The sequence below is a fragment of the Hemiscyllium ocellatum genome, chromosome 3 (genome assembly GCF_020745735.1).
Source record: "Hemiscyllium ocellatum isolate sHemOce1 chromosome 3, sHemOce1.pat.X.cur, whole genome shotgun sequence".
NCBI classification, from domain to species: Eukaryota; Metazoa; Chordata; class Chondrichthyes; order Orectolobiformes; family Hemiscylliidae; genus Hemiscyllium; species Hemiscyllium ocellatum.
The window spans coordinates 145,658,352-145,682,729 of NC_083403.1; the positions used below are offsets into that span (position 1 = coordinate 145,658,352).

Consider the following 24,378-nt stretch of genomic DNA (forward strand, 5'->3'; position numbering starts at 1 on the left):
ACCAATCAAACAAATATTTCTCTTAGTTAGCAACACACTTTCTAAGGTATCACCAGAACATCTAAAGTTTGTGACAAAATTATATACTGCACTTCAATCAAAGGCCCTCTGGTCCATTATGTTTACAATAGTATTTTTCTAAAAATTATACTGATTCCACTTGTATTAATGCTTGAAATTTGAGCTAAGTTTGATGATTAAAAAAACAATGCAGTCATTGCAGTTTGCAGTAGAACTGAATTTCAATATTCAAAATAAATCACCATCTTTGGTAGCCTCTGAGTACCACCAGCTCCTGGCAATAAACCAAGCATGACTTCCGGAGTGCCCAATATTGTCTTTCTGTCCTTTGTTGCTATTCTGTAATGGCAGGCAATGGCAACCTACAAACATATGCAAGAACTTAGCTTCTGTGACAGAGTACAAAAATATTATACTTGTTTAATTAAATGACATAAATGGTTTTGATTATGTAATTCATCCAACAGTGAAAGCTTGGCACCAACTCTATTATACAGCCGAAAGGATTTATACTTCAGTTAATGATTATACAACAAAATCTAAAAATTTAGTTTATAGGAGCCAACTTCATCTCTTTGCATGTCTCGAAAAAGAATACTGACATTAAGCTTTTCAATATTTAGAATACATATTAAACATTGTCTTCATTCCTTGTGTGTCTTATCCATGAAAGCAATTCTTCCACCAGCATAAAAGTCTTACAATCATATTCCAAACATGCTATTTAATCATGTCCTCATAGTAAAATGAAAGATTTTGAATAGATGCCAAATTATAGATTCTAAGTTGAAAATGTGTTGCTGGAAAAGCGCAGCAGGTCAGGCAGCATCCAAGGAACAGGAAATTCGACGCTTCGGGCATAAGCCAGTCTGCCTGACCTGCTGTGCTTTTCCAGCAACACATTTTCAGCTCTGATCTCCAGCATCTGCAGACCTCACTTTTTCCCTATAGATTCTAAGGGTCAAATTATTAGGCGAGATAACACAAACTAGAATTGAGGAGTAGAGATATTGAGACCCAGGAGTGAACAGAAGGTTAGGGAAAGAACTAGGGGATCATGTGGAGAAAGACAGACAAAGGGGAAAGAGAGCTTCCTGGATCCTGCCCCTCACGACACTCACACTCCTATTCTCATGTTGGGGGATTTTTCCCACTCCCCACCACAATCGCTCGCACTTCCCCATGGGCAATATACATTGCAGTTACTTGTCAGACATTGTTAGCATTGTAAATGCAGAAGAGGTAAATGACTTGAAGAGGACAATCTTCAAAAAAAATTCCTTCTTAAAAAGAATCATACATTGTTGTGTTGCAAAGTGTTGAGAGTCCCAATTTGAAAATGCAGTGTTAAAATTAATAGGATAACAATGATTCCTTTGAGGTAAAAAGAATGATAAATTCAGCCAGTTGAAATTCATGAGAAAAACCCCAGAAATGTTGTTTCCAACTCTGTTTCCATAGCGACTTATTTCCACCGTGACTTATTTTCAACATTATGAAAAGAAATTACTCCAGAAAAGACACTAAGGGCTCAAAATTTCAGCTAAGGCAAATTTTAAATGTAGCAGATGGAATAAAAGGAGATTTTTCAACATTCATAGACACTCAATACAAATAAAAGTGAGTTTTTCAATATTGGAAATATGCTGGTTTTCAGCCTCAATCGCTAGCTACATATTTCTCTATAAATGACTTAGGCTATGCATTTCAAGTTGGAATATATCCCATACCTCAAGACCACCTCCAAGGCAGGAACCATTGATAGCAGCTACAACAGGTTTGGTCGATTCTTGAATCTTCTGAAATATTTTCTGCCCCTCCTGAGATAATCGTATCACTTCCTCCACAGATTTACATTCTCCTATCATACTGAAAATAAAGTTCATGTATGACAATTTATAAAGCTGGCATGGCCCTTTTCCATGGCACATGACAATGCTGCAGCCAATGTAGTACTGGACTGATAGGATCCCATGTTATTAAAAAATTCCACAACTTTGTTTCAGGTGCAATGACTGAATAGTTCAGTCAATGTGTGACTTGAAAAGAAAATGTGAAGGGAGGACTTTGTCAGTTCTCCTCCATAATAGATACTGGGAGATACTGACAAAGTAAGCTTGGAAAATTGTTGCAGTACATACTGTAACTACTTATATTAGTCATGAAAGTATAAATAATAACTGCAGTGGCAGGAATTTAACAAATAAGACAACTCTATCCTGGTACATCATTCACCACTTGCACTATTCACTTGCTCATTTGTTCAGTGGACGTGGAGTGCAATAATCCAATGGACATTTACAAAATCATAATAGATCATTATGATCAAATAAGAAGTACCTTTTTGACTTTGTGACCAAGTGTTCAATCCAGATTCATGATCCCTCCGTGTTAGTTGAGAAAAATCTTTTGATTCCAGTTCTGAAAATTGTGCAACAAGCAGAACAGGCTCCCCCATGAAAACTGCCTTACAGGTTAATCTTATCAGAAAAGTTGAAGTAAATTTCACAAATTCTTTGAAGTCACCACCAGTGAAAAAAATCAGGATTCAAGGTCAGAAGTAATTCATTAAGTTAGAAACACCAAAACAAAATTTAAAAAAACAAATATCTGATACTTTGAATGCAGTTGTATTTAAAACAAAATGGCAAGTTATAAAATTGCACCTCACGAGAGATGGCTTACTTTGTCTGCATTACGCTTTGAAACAGCTATTCATTTAGTCTCACGTACCTGCTCTCCCTTAACCTTGTAAATCATCTTATCGTGTGGATTGCAAATTCCATTTGAGTTGCCATTGAATCAGTTTCTGAAACCATTTCAGGCGGTGCATAATTTGCTGTATAATTAAACTGTTCAACTTTAACCACCTCACTGCCTTGGTTATTTTGATAAACTCCAAGTCTTCTAGCTGTTTAGCTCTCCATTAGTTGGGCATAATTTTTCTTTCCCAAAATGTTGTAAAACTCTGAAAAGCTATGTTAAATTTTCCAAAACCTTCTAAACCAGTATTGCCCAACAAGCTACAGATCTGGCCCATACAAGAGCCCTTGTCAAAGCCCAGATGTAAGTGGACTCAAAGAGAAATTTGTCTTTGGCAAACACTGCAAAGTTGCTCAGTTAATCTGATCTTTTATTTCTCTCCACCAGCATCCGCTACTGTCAGGTTAGCAAAAATATTTGAGAAGAAGCCCCTGACTGCAAGAACCTCAATCAATGAATAAATAAGAAAATGAAAATTCTAACCACATTCAATTTCATAGAACTGAATGTTTGTGATGAATAAATGGGATGGGGGAAGTGGTGCAGGCTCAGGTCCGAATTGGGTGAAATTCTGAAGAGGAGGGAGGGTAGCAGAATTCAAGGCCCAGGTCCAATGCTCCACCCTGGAATGCAAGTGTGTACATAGAGCTGCTTGTGCAGGTACGGGGAGGGAGTGATGGCAGTCGGAGGTACTGGAGGAGGCAGCCTTCATCTGCAAAGATAGCTACATATATTTGATCTGATTGGATTGGCATATGTACCAAGACAGTGAAAAGTACAGTATTGTTTGCTACACAGATCAATTGCACCTTACAGTAGTACATCAGTGTTAAAGGACAAAATGCAGAATATAGTGTTACAGCTACAGAGGTGCAGAGAAAGATCAACTCTGATATAGGAGAAGCCAGTATATAAGTCGAATAACAGCCAGGAAGAAGCTGTCCATATTGCTAGCAGACAGGTGGAATGTCCTGGAAAGGTCATTGCTGCACTCTTTCTAGCCTTTACAAAGCTTACATTATTGCACTTACTCACTTACGGTTGGTGGAAGGAGCAATTCAGTTATGTGATGTTTCTAGTCATCCAGTGCAAAAAAGGCCCTTTGGCCCATCAAGACACCACTGACATCAATACCATTAAAGGCAAGCTAATCCCAATTTCCTGAACTTGTCCCATCTCTTATAATGCTATGATAATCGCAATCTTCACCAGACAAAGATGCAGTGCTTCAAAAGTTTGTGATTTCAAATAAACCCGTTGGACTAAATCCTGGTGTTGAGAGACTCCTGACTCTGTCCTATTACTAAGATAGTTTCTAATTCATCGTGCCACATTTCCCTCAATTCCATGTGCTTTAATCTTCTCAGTCTCACATGAGACCTTATTAAAAGCCTTGCTAAAATCCATATAAACTACATCAACTGAACTTTCCTCATCCACATACTTGATCATATTTTCAAAAACTTCTAACAAATTTGTTAGGTGTGACCTCCCTCTGAGAAAGCTGACTTTCTTTAACGAACTCATGCCTCTGGCAGGAAAATTCTTCCTCTGGAAAATTTCAGATTTACTTCTCATAGTAGTAGTGCCCATGGCAGCACGGTGGCTCAATGGTTAGCACTGCTGCCTCACAGCGCCAGGGACCCGGGTTTGACTCCCGTCTTGGGTGACTGTCCGTGTGGAGTTTGCACATTCTCTGTGTCTGTGAGAGTTTCCTCCCACAATCCAAAGATGTGCAGGTCAGGTAAATTGGCCTTGCTAAATTGCCCATAGTGTTAGGTATACTAGTCAGGGGTAAATATAGGTAGGGAAATGGGTCTGGGTGGGTTACTGTTTAGAGGATCAGTGTGGACGTTTTGGGCCAAATGACTTGTTTCCATACTGTAGGGAATCTAATTTTGTACACTCAAAGACAAAGATACTGACCCTTTCCCCCTAGTTTCAAGCAAGAAAATTTACAACGAAAGCCCAGTCTTCAAAGGCTCTTGGAACATAGTACTATTTTGTTATGGAGCACAATGAAACCCAATTCATAAGTCAGGAAAAAGAAAGTTTCTAAGGAGTACAATACCAAATGGCATTACTGCATAAAGTACGCTGGCAATTTTGACAGTCTCAGAGGTCAGGTGAGAATCAATACTCACTAACAGCACCTTGTGTGCTAACAGTCTTTCTTCAAAGCTGCAAATGAGAGTTTTGAGAATCAAGATCAGTCTCCTAAGAGCTTAAATAACAGCAAAGACAGGGAAGCCACTGGAAATTTAGGAAAGGCACATTTATATTGGAGGCATGCTCTGGGAAAAAGGAGATAGTACAAAAAAAATCAACTTTTGACATCAATCACTCGGAAAGTAGAGGACCTACATCCAACATTTGGAGCCCTGATTGCAAAACTTCATTTACGTCATTTTTATAGTTTAGGAATTGAAAGTAGCACAGACATATGATACAACCCAACTGTCAATCTTCATATGAAGAGTTAAAAGAACATAAGAAACTGTTCAGCAGTTCTTGATCGCTGCCCAATCAAAAATGGTACACCAAATAGGCAAGACCTTTTCAACAAAGTGACACATGCTGGTGAAATTCAATCTTTCAGAGGACAAATTTTGTAGTCTGTCAACTGATAAAGCTCCTGCAATGCACAGATGATTTGTCAGACAAATGCTCATATCAGTGCCTCGTGAAATCAACTACATCACTATACCATCTACCAAGAACAACTACGTGCAATGAGTCAAGAGATGAAATAGGTACTGGAAAGGGTCAACTTGAAAGTCAGCTTTATACCCTCTTAATCACTAGTCTTCCCCAAAGAGGTAGGATCACAGTATGATCACAACCTATTTCACCCATGCTTGTTGGTTCTGAAGGGCAGCTACACTAGCAAAATTCTGGAAATTACTTTATCAGGGATAGGCAAGAATGTGGAGTAATCCGATCAGTCATACAGTTCTAGACTGATAGAGATGTACAGCACGGAAACAGACCCTTGGGTCCAACTCGTCCATGTTGATCCCATATCAAAGGTAAATCTCGACCCATATTCCTCTAAACCCTTTATTCGTATATTTATCCAGACGCCTTTTAAATGTTGTAGTCATACCAGCCTCTACCACTGCCTCTGGCAGCTCATTCCATACTCGTAACACCTCTGCATGAAATTATTACCCCTCGGGTTCCTTTTAAATCTTTCCTTCTCACCTCAAATCTATGCCCTCTAGTTTTGGACTCTCCCCACCCTGGAGAAAAGACCTTGTCTATTTACCCTATCCATGTCCCTCACAACATTATAAACTTTTTAGGTCACCCCCTTAGCCTCCGATGGTGCAGAAAAAACAGCCACAGTCTATTTAGCCTCTCCCTTTAGCTCAAACCCTCCAACCCTGGCAACATCCTTGTAAATCTTTTCTGAACCGTTTCAAGTTTCACAAAATTGTTTCGATAGCAGAGAGACCAGAATTGCACACAATGTTCGTCTTGTGGCTGAACCAATGTCCTGTACAGCTGCAACATGACTTCCTAACTCCTATACTCAATGCCCTGGTCAATAAATGAAAACATACCAAACACCTTCTTCACTATCCTATCCACTTGTGACTCCACTTTCAAGGAGCTATGAACATGCACTCTAAGGTCTCTTTGTTCAGCAACACTCCTAGGACCTTAACATTAAGTCTACAAATCCTCCCCTGATTCGCCTTTCCAAAATGCAGCACCTCACATTTATCTAAATTGAACTCTATCTGCCACTTTCGCAAGGTTTGTAGCTCAGGTTGAGGTTTAGGGTGTAGGTTTGCTCGCTGAGCTGTAGGTTTGATATCCAGATGTTTCATTACCTGGCTAGGTAACATCATCAGTGGCGACCTCCAAGTGAAGTGAAGCTGTTGTCTCCTGCTTTCTATTTATATCTTTCTCTGGATGGGGTTCCTGGGATTTGTGGTGATGTCATTTCCTGTTCGTTTTCTGAGGGGTTGATAGATGGCATCTAGAGCTATGTGCTTGGAGTGCCAGGCCTCAAGGAATTCTCTGGCATGTCTTTGCTTAGCCTGGCCCTGGATATGGTGATTATTTTCCATCTGTGTGTAGGGCTATGAGGGAGAGGGGGCGGTGTCTTTTTGTGGCTAGCTGGTGTTCGTGTATCCTGGTGGCTAACTTTCTTCCTGTTTGTCCTACGTAGTGTTGGTGGCAGTCCTTGCATGGAATTTTATAGATGACATTGGTTTTGTCCATGGGTTGTACTGGGTCTTTTAAGTTTGTTAGTTTTTGTTTGAGAGTGTTGGTGGGTTTGTGTGCTATTAGGATTCCGAGGGGTCTTAATAGTCTGGCTGTCATTTCTGAAACTTCTTTGATATATGGTAAGGTGGTTAGGGTTTCTGCAGACAGAACACAGCCAGAAACCCTAACCACCTTACCATATATCAAAGAAGTTTCAGAAATGACAGCCAGACTACTGAGACCCCTAGGAATCCTAGTAGCACACAAACCCGCTAAGAAATGAAAACCTTCATGGCAAATAAAGATTTGTGAATCTAAACACCTTTGCTTCTGCATCTCCTTTAAAATAAGGAGAATCATACACAAATAATGTTCATTATAAAGCATATTTTATACTGAGTCTCATTTCTGAAACTAGATTTTAAAATGCAACCTACTTGATGTCAGCACCAGCAATGAAACAGCCTGGCTTCGATGAAATAAGAACAGCACTTCGAACACCATCATTTGCCCAAACTTCATTCATCACCTCAGTGAACTCCGATTGTAGCTTTTTAGATAGAGTGTTGACCTATACAGCATCAAAAGGAATCCAAATACATCACTTTTTTTGAAAAACACAATCCTTAATTTCCAATACACACTTCATTACTTCTTGTTTGAGGCAGCGAAAGAACAATATATCTCCATAAACATCAATTAATCCATTCATTCATCCATCCATCTTTACTGAAGGACATTTATCACAGGTAAACAATATTTGTTGGTCTTCTGTCAATAACACATCTGAGAATTAAGATGCATTTAACCAGCAGATTTATCCCATGACCTTCAATGTAGGAGTTACATAATGTGGAAACATATCAAGTATTACGCAAGACTTTTACCAGCACTTTTGAAAGTAATTTTACAGTGTGTCAATGTATTTTACAACTTAACCGGATTGAAAAAACTGAGAGTGGGAAGAGAATGAGAGACCAGATTTGGAAGAACGCAAGGATTCAGGCTGGAGAAAGTTACAGAAATGGGGAAAGAGCTTGACCAGGGAGGTCTGGACCACTACACGCTCAAATCCTATTTTGCTCAGTGAGTATTGGGTTGAATTTGGGAGTATAGTTAAGTCTGTTTCTGGAGTAAGACACCACTTGCTTTGAGGCAGGACAGTAAAGCCCAATAGAACTTGATATGTTCAAGTCAGACCTGTCATAGATTGTTCAATGTACAATAAATGGGAATTTCATAGACTTGCAGAGCACATGGAGATTATTTTACCTGTTGGGCCTGTTCAAGTTCATTAACAAAGCTATTCAAATAGTTCTAATGCAATACTTTTACCCTATAGTCCTGAACTATTTTCAGGAGTAGTTACTCAATTTGCTATAGAATCTATTTCCATCAGATTCCAGATCATGATCCAGTGAATAAATCTTACTTTTCTTCATGCTGCTTCTAGCTAGCTTGGCAATTATGTTAAACCGGCATCCTATGGTTACCAATAATTCTCTAAAATGAAACATTTTTTACTCAATTACCTAACAAACCCCTTAGTAATTTAAAAACCTCTACAAATCTCCCCATAACTTGCTCGAAGACCCAGTCTTCTTTGATCATAACACCCACACAGTGACACACACAGGTACATAGTAAAAGAATAAATTACAAATCAAGTAAAAGAGCGGTAATTTGCCAGTTTGTTCATTGTTTTGATGATGAGTACCGGTTCTGGATATAGGTTTGCTTGCAGAGCTGGAATGTTCATTTTCAGACGTTCCGTCACCACACTAGATAACATCTTCAGTGAGCCTCCAGACAAAGCACCGCAGGTGTTTCCTGCTTTCTATTTATATGTTTCCCTCACATGACCCTCTCTCACTTGTATCCTTACTAGGAGATAAAGAAAGACACCACCCTGGCGACACGGTGGCACAGTGGTTAGCACTGCTGCCTCACAGCGCCAGGGACCTGGGTTCAATTCCCAACTCAGGCGACTGACTGTGTGGAGTTTGCATGTTCTCCCTGTGTCTGCGTGGGTTTCCTCCGGGTGCTCCGGTTTCCTCCCACAGTCCAAAGATGTGCGGGTCAGGTGAATTGGCCATGCTAAATTGCCCGTAGTGTTAGGTAAGGGGTATATGTAGGGGTATGGGTGGGTTGCGCTTCGGCGGGTCGGTGTGGACTTGTTGGGCCGAAGGGCCTGTTTCCACACTGTAAGTAATCTAATCTAATCTAATCTTTGGCTGGAACAACACATCCATCTTCGGATGAGTCAAACAGAAACATGCACGAGAATTCCTAAATGCATGGCATTCCAACCAAAACTCTATTAACAAACACATTGACTTGGATCCCATTTACCACCCCCTGAGAAAAAGATCAGGAAATGACATCAACACTGGAAATGACATCACCAACCCAAGGAAACCCAAACATATAAATAGAAAGCAAGAAACAGCAGCAGTGCTTCATCCGGAGGTTTACTAAAGATGTTACCTAGTATGGTGGCCAAACGTCTGAAAACGAACCTTCCAGCTCAGCGAGCAAACTTACATCCAGAACTTCATCCTGAGCTACTAAATCTTCTCAAAACTTGCCAAGTACCAGTTCTTCGTAGAAGCTAGTATGATGCATTGTATGCTGGTAAATATGTTGCTGAAATTTTGAAGTCACACTGGTCAATGCATACATCTTCCAACAGGCTCTGAGGAATATTCACTTATTTTACATAAATTAGCATTTGTTTCTCAGAACATTCAACAATTCTTGAACGGGATATGAACTACAGAGTGTAAAGGGCAAGAACATAGTTTTCCAGCCCAACAGTTTCCAAGCATACAGCCTTCTGCTAAAAACCCAGTGAAAACCAGTTCAATCCATGGCTCTGATCATCATCACTCCTCTGAAGAAGTCATTTACACTCAAAACATTAGCTTGTTGTCTCTCCACTGATTTTAAGCATTGACCAAAAAGAAACAAATCTATAGTTTTGCTTGCTTTTATCCATATTGTCTGTGACTGGCTGGCTGGCAGCACCATCCTCCCCTTGATGAGCCAATGCAACATCCAACCAACTGCCAATCCTTCAGCATAGCAAATCTTGGTGCCACAATGTCTGAAATGTTCTTAGAAAAGTAACTAACTTATAATTATCTTTCCAGAACAGTTCCCATATGAGAACATCAGTTTGTTTGTTTATTCTTCTTTGTCTTACAAGGAAGCTGGTGGGCAAATCTCAACTTCAACTTGTAGTTTCAATTCAAAAATGAGAAAAATAACAAGAAAACAGTGAGATCTCAACAGAGGGTACTTGTGCCTCTCCAGGTGAAAGTCTTGAAGAAAAAAAAAATTGTTGTTGTTTTAAAACCCTAGTAATAAAAATAATTCATGGGACAGGACAAAGGGGGCAAGCAATCCAAAGAGAGAATCAGTCACTGGTAAGGCCAGCATTTAGTACCCACTTTAATGCTAGGTGTAGGGAATGTTGGATTACCAGAGAAATTGAAGCTACGGTCAAAACAGAGGCATGTGTCAGATATGGGCAGCTGGGATCAAGTGAACAGCTAGAGGAGTGTAAAGGCATTGGAGTACACTTATGAGGGAAATCAAGAGGACAAAAAGGGGACATGAGATAGCTTTGGCAAACTGAGTGAAGGAGAATTTAAAGAGATTTTATAAGCACATGAAGGGCAAAAGGACAGAATGTGTGTGGAACCATAGGAAATGGGTGAGATACTAAATGAATATCTAGTGTCAGTATTCACTGTGCAGAAGGCCATAGAAAGTTACGAAACCTGGGGAAATAAATAGTGATGTTTTGAAAAGAGTGCTGGAGGTTTTAAAATACATAAAAGTGGATAAATCACCAGGACCTCAGGTATTTCGAAAACATTGTGAGAAGATAGGGGAAAGATGGCTGGTCCCCTTGCTGAGTTATCTGCATCAGTGGCAGACAAGGATGAGATGCTGGAAGACGAGAGGTTGGCTAATATGCTGCCATTATTTAAGGCTGGAAAGAAAACCCAGGAAACTATATACCAATGAGCCTTATGTCAGTAGTAAGGAAGGTTCTGGATGTAGATTTGCTCACTTAGTTGGAAGATTCATTTCCAGATGTTTCGTCACCCTCCTAGGCAACATTTTCAGTGTGCCTCAGGCAAAGTACTGTACATGATTCTTGCTTTCCATTCATACGTTTGGGTTTCTTTGGGTTGGTGATGTCATTTCCTGTCCTTTTTCTCAGGGGGTGGTAGATGTTGTCTCACATGATGTGTTTGTTGATAGAGTTCCGGTTGGAATGCAATGCTTCTAGGAATTCTTGTGCGTGTCCCTGTTTGGCTTGACTTATGGGTGTGTTGTCCCAGACGAAGTGGTGTCCTTCCTTATCTGTATGTGAGGATACCAGTGAGAGAGGGTCATGTCGTTTTGTGGCTATTAGCGTTCATATCTCCTGGTGGCTAGTTTTCTGCCTGTTTGTCCAATGTAGTGTTTGTTACAATTCTTACACGGTATTTTACAGATGACATTAGTTTTGCTTGTTGCCTGTATAGGGTCTTTCAAGTTCATTACTTGCTGTTTTAGCGTGTTGGTGGGTTTGTGGGCGACCGTGATGCCAAGGGGTCTGAGTAGTCTGGCAGTCATTTCCAAGATGTCTTTGATATAAGGGAAAGTGGCTAGGGTTTCTGGACGTGTTTTGTCCGCTTGCTTGGGTTTATTGCTGGGAAATCAGTGGATTGTGTTCATTAGGTACCCGTTCTTTTTGAATATATGATTTGGGTGATTTTCCTCTACTCTGCATAGTTCCTCTGTGCTGCAGTGTTGTGTTGGCTCGTTGAAATAATGTTCTGATGCAGCTTCGTTTGTGGATGTTGGGATGATTGTTTCCGTTGTTCAATATTTGGTCTGTATGTGTTATTTTCCTGTAGACGCTGGTTTGAAGTTCCCCATTTGGCTGTTCACTCTACTGTGATATCTAGGAATGGCAGTTTGTTGTTTTCCTCCTCGAGTGAATTTTATGCCAATAAGGGTATTATTGATGATCTTGAAGGTTTCCTCTAATTTGTTTTGTTTAGTGATAACAAAGATGTCATCCATGTAGCAGACCCAAAGCTTGGGTTGGATGGTTGGCAGAAGTGTTTGGTCGAGTCTCTGCATTACTGCCTCTGCTAATAACCCTGGTATCGGAGATCCCACGGGCGTTCCGCTGGTTTGCCTGTATGCTTTGTTGTTGAAAGTGAAGCGTGTGGTAAGGCTTTGGTCCAGTAGCTTGACGATACTGTCCTTGTTGAAGAAGTTGGTGGTGTTTGGTGTACGTGTCTTTGGGTCTTCTAATAGTGTAGTCAGTGTTTCCTTGGCCTGGTTAATGTTGACTGATGGAAACAGGGCTGTTACATCAAAGGAGACCATTATTTCATTCTCTTCTATCTTAGAGTCTTTGACAGTCTTCAGGAATTCTTGGGTTGAGTGGTTGGAGTGGTGGGAGTCTTCTACTAAGTATTTTAGTCTTTGGTAGGTAAGGTGTTGGAAGGAATTCTGAGGGATAGGATTTACATGCTTTTCTAAATGTAAGGACTAAATATGGATAGTCAACTGGCTTTGCGGTAGGAAATTGTGTCTCAACCTGATTGAGTTTTTTGAAGGAGTGACAAGATGACTGATGAAGGCAGAGCAGTAGATTTTGTCAATATGGACTTCAGCAAATTGTTTGACAATGTTCCGCAAGGCAGTCTGGCCAGTAAAGTGATATTCAATTGGATACAAAATTGTCTTGAAGGTAGGAGAAAGAGGGTTGCTTTTTGGACTGGATGCCTATGACCAGCTGTGTACATAAAGATCGAAACTAGGTCCACAGCTCTTCTTCATTTATAAAAATGATTTGAATGTGAAGCAGATGAACTAATGGCACAGATCATAGTGAATGATTATGATGTGGGAGGTATCACAGAGACATGATTACAGAGGGGTCAGGACTGGCAGTTAAACCTCCAAGGATTTTCAACTTATCGAAAAGACAGGGAGGTGGGCAGAGGGGGTGGGGTTGCCTTGTTAGTTAAGAACAAAATTAAATCCATGGCACTGAATGACATAGTGTCGGATGATGTGGAGTCTGTATGGGTGGAATTGAGGAATCACAAAGGCAAAAAACCATAATGGGAATTATGTACAGACCTCCTAACAGTGGTCAGGTCCAGGGGCGCAACATGTACCAGGAAATAGAGAAGGCACGTCAGAAAGGCAAGGTCACGGTGATCATGGGAGACTTCAATATGCAGGTGGACTGGGTAAATAATGTTGCCAGTGGATCCAAAGAAAGGGAATCCATGGAATGCTTACAGGATGGCTTTTTGGTGAGCTTGTCATGGAGCCCACAAGGGAACAAGCTATTCCGGACCTAGTGCTATGTAATGAACCCAGTGGATGTGGTCTATCTAGACTTCCAAAAGGCCTTTGATAATGTGCCACAGAGGGAAGCTGCTGAGCAAGGTGAGGGCCCATGGTGTTTGAGGTGAGCTACTGGTATGGATTGAGGATTGGCTGTCTGACAGAAGGCAGAGAGTTGGGATAAAAGGTTCTTTTTCAGAATGGCAGCCGGTGACAAGCAGTGTCCCGCAAGGTTCAGTGTTGGGGCCGCAGCTGTTCACATTATATATTAATGATCTGGATGAAGGGACTGGGGGCATTCTAGTGAAGTTTGCCAATGATACGAAGTTAGGTGGACAGGCAGGTAGTATTAAGGAAGTGGGGAGGTTGCAGAAGGATCTAGACAGTTTGGGAGAGTGGTCCAGGAAATGGCTGACGAAATTCAATGTGAGCAAATGCGAGGTCTTGCACTTTGGAAAAAAGAATAAAAGCGTAGACTACTTTCTAAACGGTGAGAAAATTCATAAAGCCAAAGTACAAAGGGACCTGGGAGTGCTAGTCGAGAATTCTCAAAGATAAACATGCAGGTTGAGTCCGTGATTAAGAAAGCGAATGCAATGTTGTCATTTATCTCAAGAGGGCTGGAATATAAAAGCACCATTGTGCTACTGAGACTTGATAAAGCTCTGGTTAGGCCCCATTTGAAGTCCTGTGTCCAGTTTTGGTCCCCACACCTCAGAAAGGGCATACTGGCACTGGAGCGTGTCCAGCGGAGATTCATACAGATGATCCCTGGAATGGTTGGTCTAACATACGAGGAACGGCTAAGGATCCTGGGATTGTATTCATTGGAGTTTAGAAGATTAAAGGGAGATCGAATAGAAACTTACAAGATAATACATGGCTTGGAAAGGGTGGACGCTAGGAAATTGTTTCCGCTAGGCGAGGAGACTAGGACCCGTGGACACAGCCTTAGAATTGGAGGGGGTCAATTCAGAACAGAAATGCAGAGACATTTCTTCAGCCAGAGAGTGGTGGGCCTGTGGAATTCATTGCCGCAGAGTGCAGTGGAGGCTGGAGCGCTAAATGTCTTCAAGGCAGAGATTGATAAATTCTTGATGACACAAGGAATTAAGGGCTACGGGGAGAATGCTGGTAAGTGGAGTTGAAATGCCCATCAGCCATGATTGAATGGCGGAGTGGACTCGATAGGCCGAATGGTCTTACTTCCACTCCAATGTCTTATGGAATATGGGAGGAATGATTGCTAAGTTTGCAAATGTCACCAAAAATGGTGGTGTGGAGGACAGCAAATGTTACCTCAATACAATGAACATGACCAGATAGGGGTGAATTTAGATAAACGAGAAATGTTTGCATTTAGGACATCACAGTGGCTCAGTGGCAAGCATTGCTGCCTCATAGCACCAGTGTACCAGATTCAATTCCAACTTCAGGTGACCGTCTGTGTGAAGTTGGCAAATTCTCGCGAAGCCTATTTAACTTTCCTCCGGATGCTCTGATTTCTTCCCACAATCCAAACATGTGCAGGTTAGGTGATTTGGCTGGGCTAAATTGCCCATAGTGTTCAGGGATGTGTTGGTTAGGCATAAATGTAGAGTAATTGGGTAGAGGAATGGGTTTGTGTGGGTTACTCACTGGAGGATCAATGTGACTTGTTTGGCCGAAGGGCCTATTTCCACACTGTAGGGATTCTGTGATCTATGATCATGGTAAGACAAACTAGGACAGGTCATAGAGTCATAGAGATGTACAGCATGGAAACAGACCCTTCGGACCAACCTGTCCATACCGACCAGATATCCCAACCCAATCTAGTCCCACCTGCCAGCACCCGGCCCATATCCCTCCAAACCCTTCCTATTCATATACCCATCCAAATGCCTCTTGAATGTTGCAATTGTACCAGCCTCCACCACTTCCTCTGGCAGCTCATTCCATACATGTACCACCCTCTGTGGTTAAAAAGTTGCCCCTTAGGTCTTTTTTACATCTTTCCCCTCTCACCCTAAACCTATGCCCTCTATTTCTGGACTCCCCGACCCCAGGGAAAAGACTTTGCCTATTTACCCTATCCTCTCACAATTTAATGTAGGGTCCTGGGGAGTGTAGTCCAAAGAGACCGAGGAGTCCAGGTGCATAGTTCCTTTAAAGTAGAGTCACAGGTGAATAGGGTGATGAAGATGGAGTTTGGCACACTTGCCCTCTTTGGTCAGAACAGTGATTATGGGAGGTACAATGTCATTTCGCAGCTGTACAGGACATTGGTGAGTCCACTTTTAGAATACCAATGTACAATTCTGGTCATTGTTCTAGGAGAAGGATGTTGTTAAACTTGAGAGGGTGCAAAAAAGATTTGCAAGCATGTTTCTGGGTCTGGAGGGTTTCAGTTCTAAGGAGAAGATAAATAGAACACAAAGAACAAAAGTAGTACAGCACAAGAACAGGCCCTTCAACCCTCCAAGCCTGTGCCGATCATTAAGCCCTAACTCAACTAAAAAAAACAAACCTTTTGCCCTCATTTGGTCCATACCCCACGATCCCTTCCATATTCACGCAACCATCCAGATGTCTCTTAAATGTCACCAATTTGTCTGCTTCCACCACCTCTCCTGGTAGTGCGTTCCAGGCACATACCACTCTCTGCATGGAAAACCTCCCTCACACATCGCCCTTAAACTCTCTCCCCCCCCCCCCCCCCCCCCCCCAACTCCAGTGAGTACAACTGTAGTCTTTTTCACCTTTCCTCATAGCCAATGCCCTCAAAACCAGGCAAAATCACAGTGAAAGTTCCCTGCAGTCTCACCAAAGCTTCCACACCCTTCCGGTAATGTGGGGAATCAGAACTGCACATAACACTCCAAATGCGGCCTAACAAGGGTTTTATATAGCTGCAACATGATTGGCCAAGTTTTGTACTCCATGCCCCGGCTGATGACAGCAAGCATGCCACATCTCTTCTGAATCATCTTGGCCACCTGTGATGCCACTTTTATGGAACTGTGGTCTTGCACGCCCATATCCTTCTGTATGTTAAAGATCCAAAGGGTTCTGCCATTTACAGTACAATTTAAACCTAAATTTGATGCTACAAAATGCATCACCTTGCATTTGTATGGATTAAACTCCACCTGCCCAAGCCACCTAACTATACCCTGCTGTACCCTTTCACAATCATCAGCACTATTGTCAACTCTAACAATCTTGGTGCCATCTACAAACTTGCTAATCAGACCAGCCACATTTTCCTCTAGATCATTTATTTCTACACTACATACAACAGAGGACCCAAGACTGATCCCTGTGGAATACCACTAGTTACCAGTTTCCATTCTGAAAAGACACTCTTCCAACACTACTGTCTTCTATGACCAGGCCAGTTTTGTATCCATCTAGCCAGCCATCCCGAATCCCACATGATTTTAGTTTTGCACCAATCATGTGGGATTTTTTCAAATGCGAAAGACTATATAAACTACCCTTGTCAGCTCTTCAAAAAATTCAAATTCTCTGTACAAAACCATATTGTCGGTCACTAACTAGTCCATTTTCTTCCAAATGTGCATATATCTTGCCCCTCAATATCTTCTCCAAGAACTTGCTCACCATAGACAACAGGTTCACTGGCCTTTTATTTTCTGGATTATCCGTACTTCCTTTCTTAGACAAGTTAACATTGGCTAATCTCCAGTCCTTTGGAACCTCGACTGTGGTCAAAGAGGATATGAACATATCTGCTATTGCCCAAGCTATTTCTTCCCTGGCCTTTTGCAGTAACCTAGGATAGATCCCATCTAGCCCTGAAGATTTATCTACCTTAATGCAATTTAGGATACTCAAAACTTCCTCCTTCAACGTCATTCTCTAGAATATTCACACACTCATCCCTAATCTCAGCATCAATCATGTCCTTCTGCATGGTGAATACCTCTACAAAGTATTCATTCAGGATCTCTCCCACTGCCTGTGGCTCCATGCATAATCCTACTCCTTTGTCCTTGAGTGGGCTTATTCTTTCCCTTACAACCCTCTTTCTTCTAATTTATGCATAAAAATCCTTGGATTCTTCTTGACCCTGTTTACTAAAGACATTTCACGGCCCCTTTTAGTCTTCCTAATACCACATTTAAGTTCCTTCCTAAGTTCTCGATACTCAAGGACTTTGTCACTTTGGAGCTGCCGAGACCTATCATAAGCTTCCTTTTCCCTTTTAACTGAGCTTAAAATTTCCATTGTCATCCGTGGTTTCTGAAACCTGCCATTCCTAACCTTCAGTTTTGCAAAGACATGCACATCCTCCAGTTTAGTCAACTGGTCTTTGAAAGCCTCCCACATGCCAGTCAAGGATTTGCCTTCAAAAAACTGCTCGCAATCCACATCCAAGAGGAAACGGGAAGCGTACATAAGATCTAGGCAGCTAAGAACAGAATGGGCCCTGGAAGAATATCAAGAGGGTAAGACCACTTTTAAACAAGGAATCAAGCAGGTTAAAAAGGGTTATGAAATAGCTTTAGCAAGCAGAATTAATGAGAATCCCAAAGCCTTTTATTCTTACGCAAGAAGCAAGCGGGTAACTAGAAAAAGGATGGGATTCTCAATGATTACTTTGCATCAGTGTTCACTGAGGAGAGGGACATGGTGCATGTTGAGATTAGAGATAGAAGTTTGATGACTCTGGACCACGTTGACATAAATAGGGAAGATGTGTTGGGTAGGCTTGAGGTTATTAAAGTGGACAAAACCCCAGGACCTATCCCAGGTTGCTGAGGGAGGTGAGAGGGAAAATAGCTAGGGCCCTGACAAACATCTTTGCAGCATCATTAAACATAGGTGAGGTGCCGGAGGACTGGAGGGTTGCTCATGTTGTTTTCTACTCCACCGCCCCCCCCCCCCGCCCCCGCCCCCCCCCACCCGCCCCCCCCCACCCACCCCCACCCCAGCCCCCCCCCACCCCAGCCCCCCACCCCCCCCCCGCCGCCCCCACCCCCCCCCACCCCAGCCCCCCAGCACCCCCCCTGCCGCCCCCCGCCCCCCCCCCCCCCCCCAAGGGGTAACTACAGACCAGTGAGCCTGACGTCAGTGGTGGGAAAGTTGCAGGGGAAGGTACTGAAGGATAAAATCTAATTATATTTGGAAAAAAATGGGCTGATCAGTGATAGGCAACATGGTTTGTGTGCAGGGGGAGATTGTGCCTTACCAATATAATAGAGTTCTTTGAGGAAGTGATCAAGTTGATAGATGAAGGAAGGGCTGTTGATGTCATATACATGGACTTTAGTAAGGTGTTTGACAAGGTTCCCCATGGTAAACTAATGGAGAAAGTGAAGTCATATGGTGTGCAAGGTGTTCTAGCTAGGTGGATTAAGAACTGGTTTAGAAACAGGAGACAGAGAATAGTAGTTGAAGGGAGTTTCTTGAAATGAAGAAAGGTGACCAATGGTGTTCCACAGGGATCAGTGCTGGGGCCACTGTTGTTTGTGATATACATAAATGATCTGGAAGAGGGCACTGTTGGTATGATCAGTAAGTTTGTAGATGACATGAAGATTGGTAGAGGAGCAGAAAGCATAGGGGACTGTCAAAGAACACAGGAGGATATTGACAGACTGGAGAGTTTGTTAGAGAAGTGGCAGATGGAGTTCAATCCAGGCAAATGTGAGGTGATGCATTTTGGGAAATCTAATTCTAGAACGAATTATGCAGTGAACGGAAGAGCCTTGGAAAAGTTGATGAACAAAGAGATCTAAGAGTTCATGTCCATTGTACTTTGAAGATTGCTGCACAGGCGGATGGAGTGGTCAAGAAGGCATATGGTATGCTTGCCTTCATTGGACAGGCTATTGAGTCTAAGAACTGGCAGGTCATGTTAAAATTGTACAAGACATTGGTTCGGCCGCATTTAGAATACGGTGTACAATTCTGGTTGCCACATTACCAAAAGGATGTGGACGCTTTGGAGAGGGTACAGAGGTTTACAAGGATGTTACCTGGTACGGAAGGTGCAAACTATGAAGAGAGGTTGAGTAGGTTAGGATTGTTTTCATTAGAAAAAAGGAGATTGAGGGGGAACCTGATTGAGGTCTACAGAATCATGGCTGAAAATGTGTTGCTGGTTAAAGCACAGCAGGTTAGGCAGCATCCAAGGAACAGGAAATTCGACGTTTCGGGCCAGAGCCCTTCATCAGGAATGAGGAGAGGGTGCCAGGCAGGCTAAGATAAAAGGAAGGGAGGAGGGACTTGGGGGAGGGGCGATGGAGATGTGATAGGTGGAAGGAGGTCAAGGTGAGGGTGATAGGCCGGAGTGGGGTGGGCGCGGAGAGGTCAGGAAGAGGATTGCAGGTTAGGAGGGTGGTGCTGAGTTCAAGGGAATCGACTGAGACAAGGTGGGGGGAGGGGAAATGAGGAAACAGGAGAAATCCGAGTTCATCCCTTGTGGCTGGAGGGTTCCCAGGCGGAAAATGAGGCGCTCTTCCTCCAACCGTCGTGTTGTTATGTTCTGGCGATGGAGTCGTCCAAGGACCTGCATGTCTTCGGTGGGGTGGGAGGGAGAGTTAAAGTGTTTAACTCTCCCTCCCACTCCACCGAAGACATGCAGGTCCTTGGACTCCTCCATCGCCAGAACATAACAACACGACGGTTGGAGGAAGAGCGCCTCATCTTCCGCCTGGGAACCCTCCAGCCACAAGGGATGAACTCGGATTTCTCCAGTTTCCTCATTTCCCCTCCCCCCACCTTGTCTCAGTCGATTCCCTTGAACTCAGCACCACCCTCCTAACCTGCAATCCTCTTCCTGACCTCTCCGCCCCCACCCCACTCCGGCCTATCACCCTCACCTTGACCTCCTTCCACCTATCACATCTCCATCGCCCCTCCCCCAAGTCCCTCCTCCCTTTTATCTTAGCCTGCCTGGCACACTCTCCTCATTCCTGATGAAGGGCTCTGGCCCGAAAAGTCGAATTTCCTGTTCCTTGGATGCTGCCTAACCTGCTGTGCTTTAACCAGCAACACATTTTCAGCTCTGATCTCCAGACCTCACTTTTTACTGTCTACAGAATCATGAAAGGTACAGACAGGGTACATAGAGATAAGCTTTTTCTGAGGGTGAAGGATTCAATAACAAGAGGTCACGCTTTCAACGTGAGGGGTGAAAAGATTAAGGACGCAATTGGCCCTTGCCCAATTAAGCACTTTCACCCGAGGACTACTATTGTCATTGTTCAAGACTAGGTCTGGTGTTTTTCTTCTCTGGAGCGTTGGAGACTGATGGGCGACTTTACAGAAGTTTATAAAATCAGGAGGAACGCAATTACATTCAATACCAAGATAGGGTAAGGGAGTCCAAAACTAGAGGGCATAGGTTTAAGGTGAGAGAAGAAATGCTTAAAAAGGGCACGATAGGTAATGTTTCCATGGAGTGGATGGCATGTGTATGAAAAGAGCTACCAGAGCACGTGGTGGAGGCAGGTACAATTACAACATGGATGAGTACCTGTTGGGGAAGAGTTTAGAATGATGTGGGCATAATGCTGGCAAATAAGAGTAGGTCTGACTGGGATATGTGGTTGTCATGGATGAATTGGTTTAAAAGGGTCTCTTTGTGCTGTATGACTCTATGGCCCTAAATGTCCTTGAGCTTCTGCAGTAAGTATGGCCTAGGCACCTGCCCAAAACTGTTAGAATCGCATAAGAGTTTGAATGAGCAACTGTGAAATATCTTGTAGACACAGTATTTAGGTGACTGGTCTAATTCATTTTCCAGTCAATGATAAGGCTGAGGATGTTGATGATGGAGGAATTCACCAATGCCATGTTGAAGAGAAATCAGAGATTGTCTGCACTGGAGATGGTTTTTGGTTGGTACAAAACGCTACTTTCTATTATCAGTCCTTGTCTCAATGTTGTTCAAGTCTTGCTGCCAAGGACAGAAAGAGTTGCGAATGTGCAATAATCAAAAAAACACTCCACTTCTGATGTGAAGTTTGATATAATATTATCGATCTGAAGATAGCTGGGCCAAGGTAATGATCCTAAAGAACTCGTGGGGCTGAAATGGTTGATCTCCAATAAGCGCAACCATCTTCTTCATATTTGGTATGACTGTATGCAGTGGAGGACTTCCCCTCCTCCCCGATTCCCCACCGATTTCAATTTTGTCAAGGTCCCTTGACATAACATTCAAGCAAATGTTAGGTTTATGTCAGTGGCTGTACATTTTACATTAGCTCAAACAGCACTGAACTTTAAAGGAATTGCCTTTTTGAAATCAGAATCAATATTCTGCATAATGATGTATATCACTGAAATATATTTTGTGATTCAGCAACATGCAACTTGCTAAATGAAATGCAAATTTCATTTTTTTATTAGAACAAACAAATTGATTATGATACTCATTCAATATTAGTACCAAATAAATGATCTTAAAAAGGTAAAATTAACTATTACCTTAGAATCTGGAGTATTAAATCGCACAACTGCAACATCACCTTTAATTTCACAGTTGACATGAGTTCGTTCTATAAGAAATGTAGAAAGTTTACAAAAAGCAGGAGCGTTTTTATTAAAAACGCAAAATACAATCAATTCGGTACCTTGCGTAATGCAATTTGAAGTATACTCAGGATTTATCACGTTCCTTTGAGCCGAAGGGGATGCCCAGAGCACAGTGTGATGGAAGTGTAAATGTTTCCCTGAAGCCAGCAGTATGGACAATTAAAAAACACTTACTACTAGGTCAAGAACAGCAAAGTATGGATTTTTATGAACACATAACTGTGATTGTGGTTCTCATATTATTGTAAAGAATCCTTATGACCAAGAGGAATTTTTGGCAACTGCAACCCCATCCAAATTATGAAACATAATTTTCAATCACCATGAAATTTGTCAGGGCTATTCACTTTTGGATACAATCAGTATATTCTTCCTGGAATTTCAAACAGAAGAATAGTCATGGTCTCAACTTCTACCAGTCTGCTGATTAGGAATGTACCAATATCATGATATTCTTCAATATGATTAAGATATAGTCATAGATTAGTGAATTACAACCCAGCCCATAATATATACAAATTGGAATGGGTGGTTTCCAGACAAATTTCCAATCACAATCAGTTCATAAATTCCTAAGTTCAAGATATTGGGGCAGAATTAAGTCATTTGGCCCATTCGATCTGTGATATTAAAAAGTTAACTTGCTCTGCTGACCTGCAGGAAATTGGATGTCCCGAGGCCAGGGTAGGATGCCTCTGACTTACAGATAGATTGTAAGAAATTTACAATATCACCTCCAATTATTCAGAGCCATTCACATGGCCATTTCCTTGCCATTAAGAGTAACTTACATGGTTATCTCCTACTATTTACATTTTCACCCCCTATTCAGAAATCAATAAGGCAGCAAGATGGCTTAGTGGTTAGTACTGCTGTCTCACAGCACCAAGGACCTAGGTTCGATTGCACTCTCAGGCGGCTGTCTCTGTGGAGTTTGTACACTTTCCCCATGTCTATATGGGTTTCCTCCAGGTGGTCCGGTTTCCTCCCACAGTTCAAGGATGTGCAGATTGGGTGCGTTGGCCTTGCTAAATTGCCCATAGTGTTCAGGGATGTGCAGGCTGGGTGGATTAACTGTGACAAATGTAGGGTTACAGTTTGGTTTGGGTGGAATGCTCTTCAGAGGGTCAGTGTGAAGTGTATGGGCCAAACGGCTAGCTTCCACAGTTTAGGGATTCTATTGAAACTATAGCATAGATCAGCAGATTTTGGAAAATTGTGAATGTAGTAGGATTGTTGTAATGGGTGACTTTAACTTTCCCAATATTGATTGGAATCTCCTTCGAGCAGATGGTTTGGAAGGAGCTGTTTTTGTAAGGTGTGTTCAGGAGGGTTTCCTAACTCAGTACGTTGACAGGCCGAGAAGCGGAGGGGCCATTTTGGATTTGGTGCTCGGCAATGAGCCATGGCAGGTATCAGATCTTGCGGTGGGAGAGCATTTTGGTGATAGTGACCACAACTGCCTCACATTCTACATAGCTTTGGAGAAGGAGAGAAGCAAGCACAATGGGAGGATATTTAATTGGGGAAAAGGAAACTATGATGCTATCAGACATGAGTTGGGAAGCATGGACCGGGAGCAATACTGTGCCCAGTTCTGGTCGCCCATTATAGGAAAGATGTGGATGCTTTGGAGAGGGTTCAGAGGAGGTTTACCAGGATGCTGCCTGGAATGGAGGGCTTATCTTACGAAGAGGGGTTAACGGAGCTCGGACTTTTTTCATTGGAAAAAAGAAGGAAGAGAGGGGACCTAATTGACGTGTACAAAATAACGAGAGGCACAGATAGAGTTGATAGCCAAAGACTTTTTCCCAGGGCAGAAACTGTTAACACGAGGAGTCATCGTTTTAATGGCAGAAAGTATAGAGGGGACGTCAGAGGCAGGTTCTTTAAGCAGGGAGTTGGAGAGAGCATGGAATGCATTGCCAGCAGCAGTGATGGAAGCGAGGTCACTGGGGATATTTAAGAGACTGCTGGACATGCATATGGTCACAGAAATTTGAGGGTTCATACATTAGGTTTACCTTACACACCATGGGCGGCACGGTGGCATAGTGGTTAGCACTGCTGCCTCACAGCGCCAGAGACCTGGGTTCAATTCCCGACACAGGCGACTGTCTGTGTGGAGTTTGCACATTCTCCCAGTGTCTGCGTGGGTTTCCTCCGAATGTTCCGGTTTCCTCCCACAGTCACAAAGATGTGCAGGTCAGGTGAATTGGCCATGCTAAATTGCCCGTAGTGTAAGGTAAAGGGATACATGTAGAGGTATGGGTGGGTTGCGCTTCGGCGGGTCGGTGTGGACTTGTTGGGCCGAAGGGCCTATTTCCACACTGTAAGTAATCTAATCAGATCTGGCCATTCAAGGATGATTTGCATTATGTGGTTTCCAGAGATGATGTAGGATAAGTTTTGGAAAGGATTATGAGAGATAGGATTTATAATCATCTAGCA

At 42.5% G+C, this 24,378-nt stretch overlaps 1 protein-coding gene across 1 annotated transcript in view; it reads right to left on the reverse strand.

Moving 5' to 3' along the window:
- Positions 1-24,378, reverse strand: part of LOC132835039 (trifunctional enzyme subunit alpha, mitochondrial-like) — a 126,188-nt gene that overhangs the window by 62,289 nt on the left and 39,521 nt on the right. Inside the window, exons 3-6 of the mRNA XM_060854301.1 lie at positions 21,820-21,890; positions 7,440-7,573; positions 1,752-1,890; positions 264-383 (exon numbers count right to left, since the gene is read on the reverse strand). Coding sequence (XP_060710284.1) covers positions 264-383; positions 1,752-1,890; positions 7,440-7,573; positions 21,820-21,890 — 464 coding nt within the window. The remainder of the gene's footprint in view (positions 1-263; positions 384-1,751; positions 1,891-7,439; positions 7,574-21,819; positions 21,891-24,378) is intronic.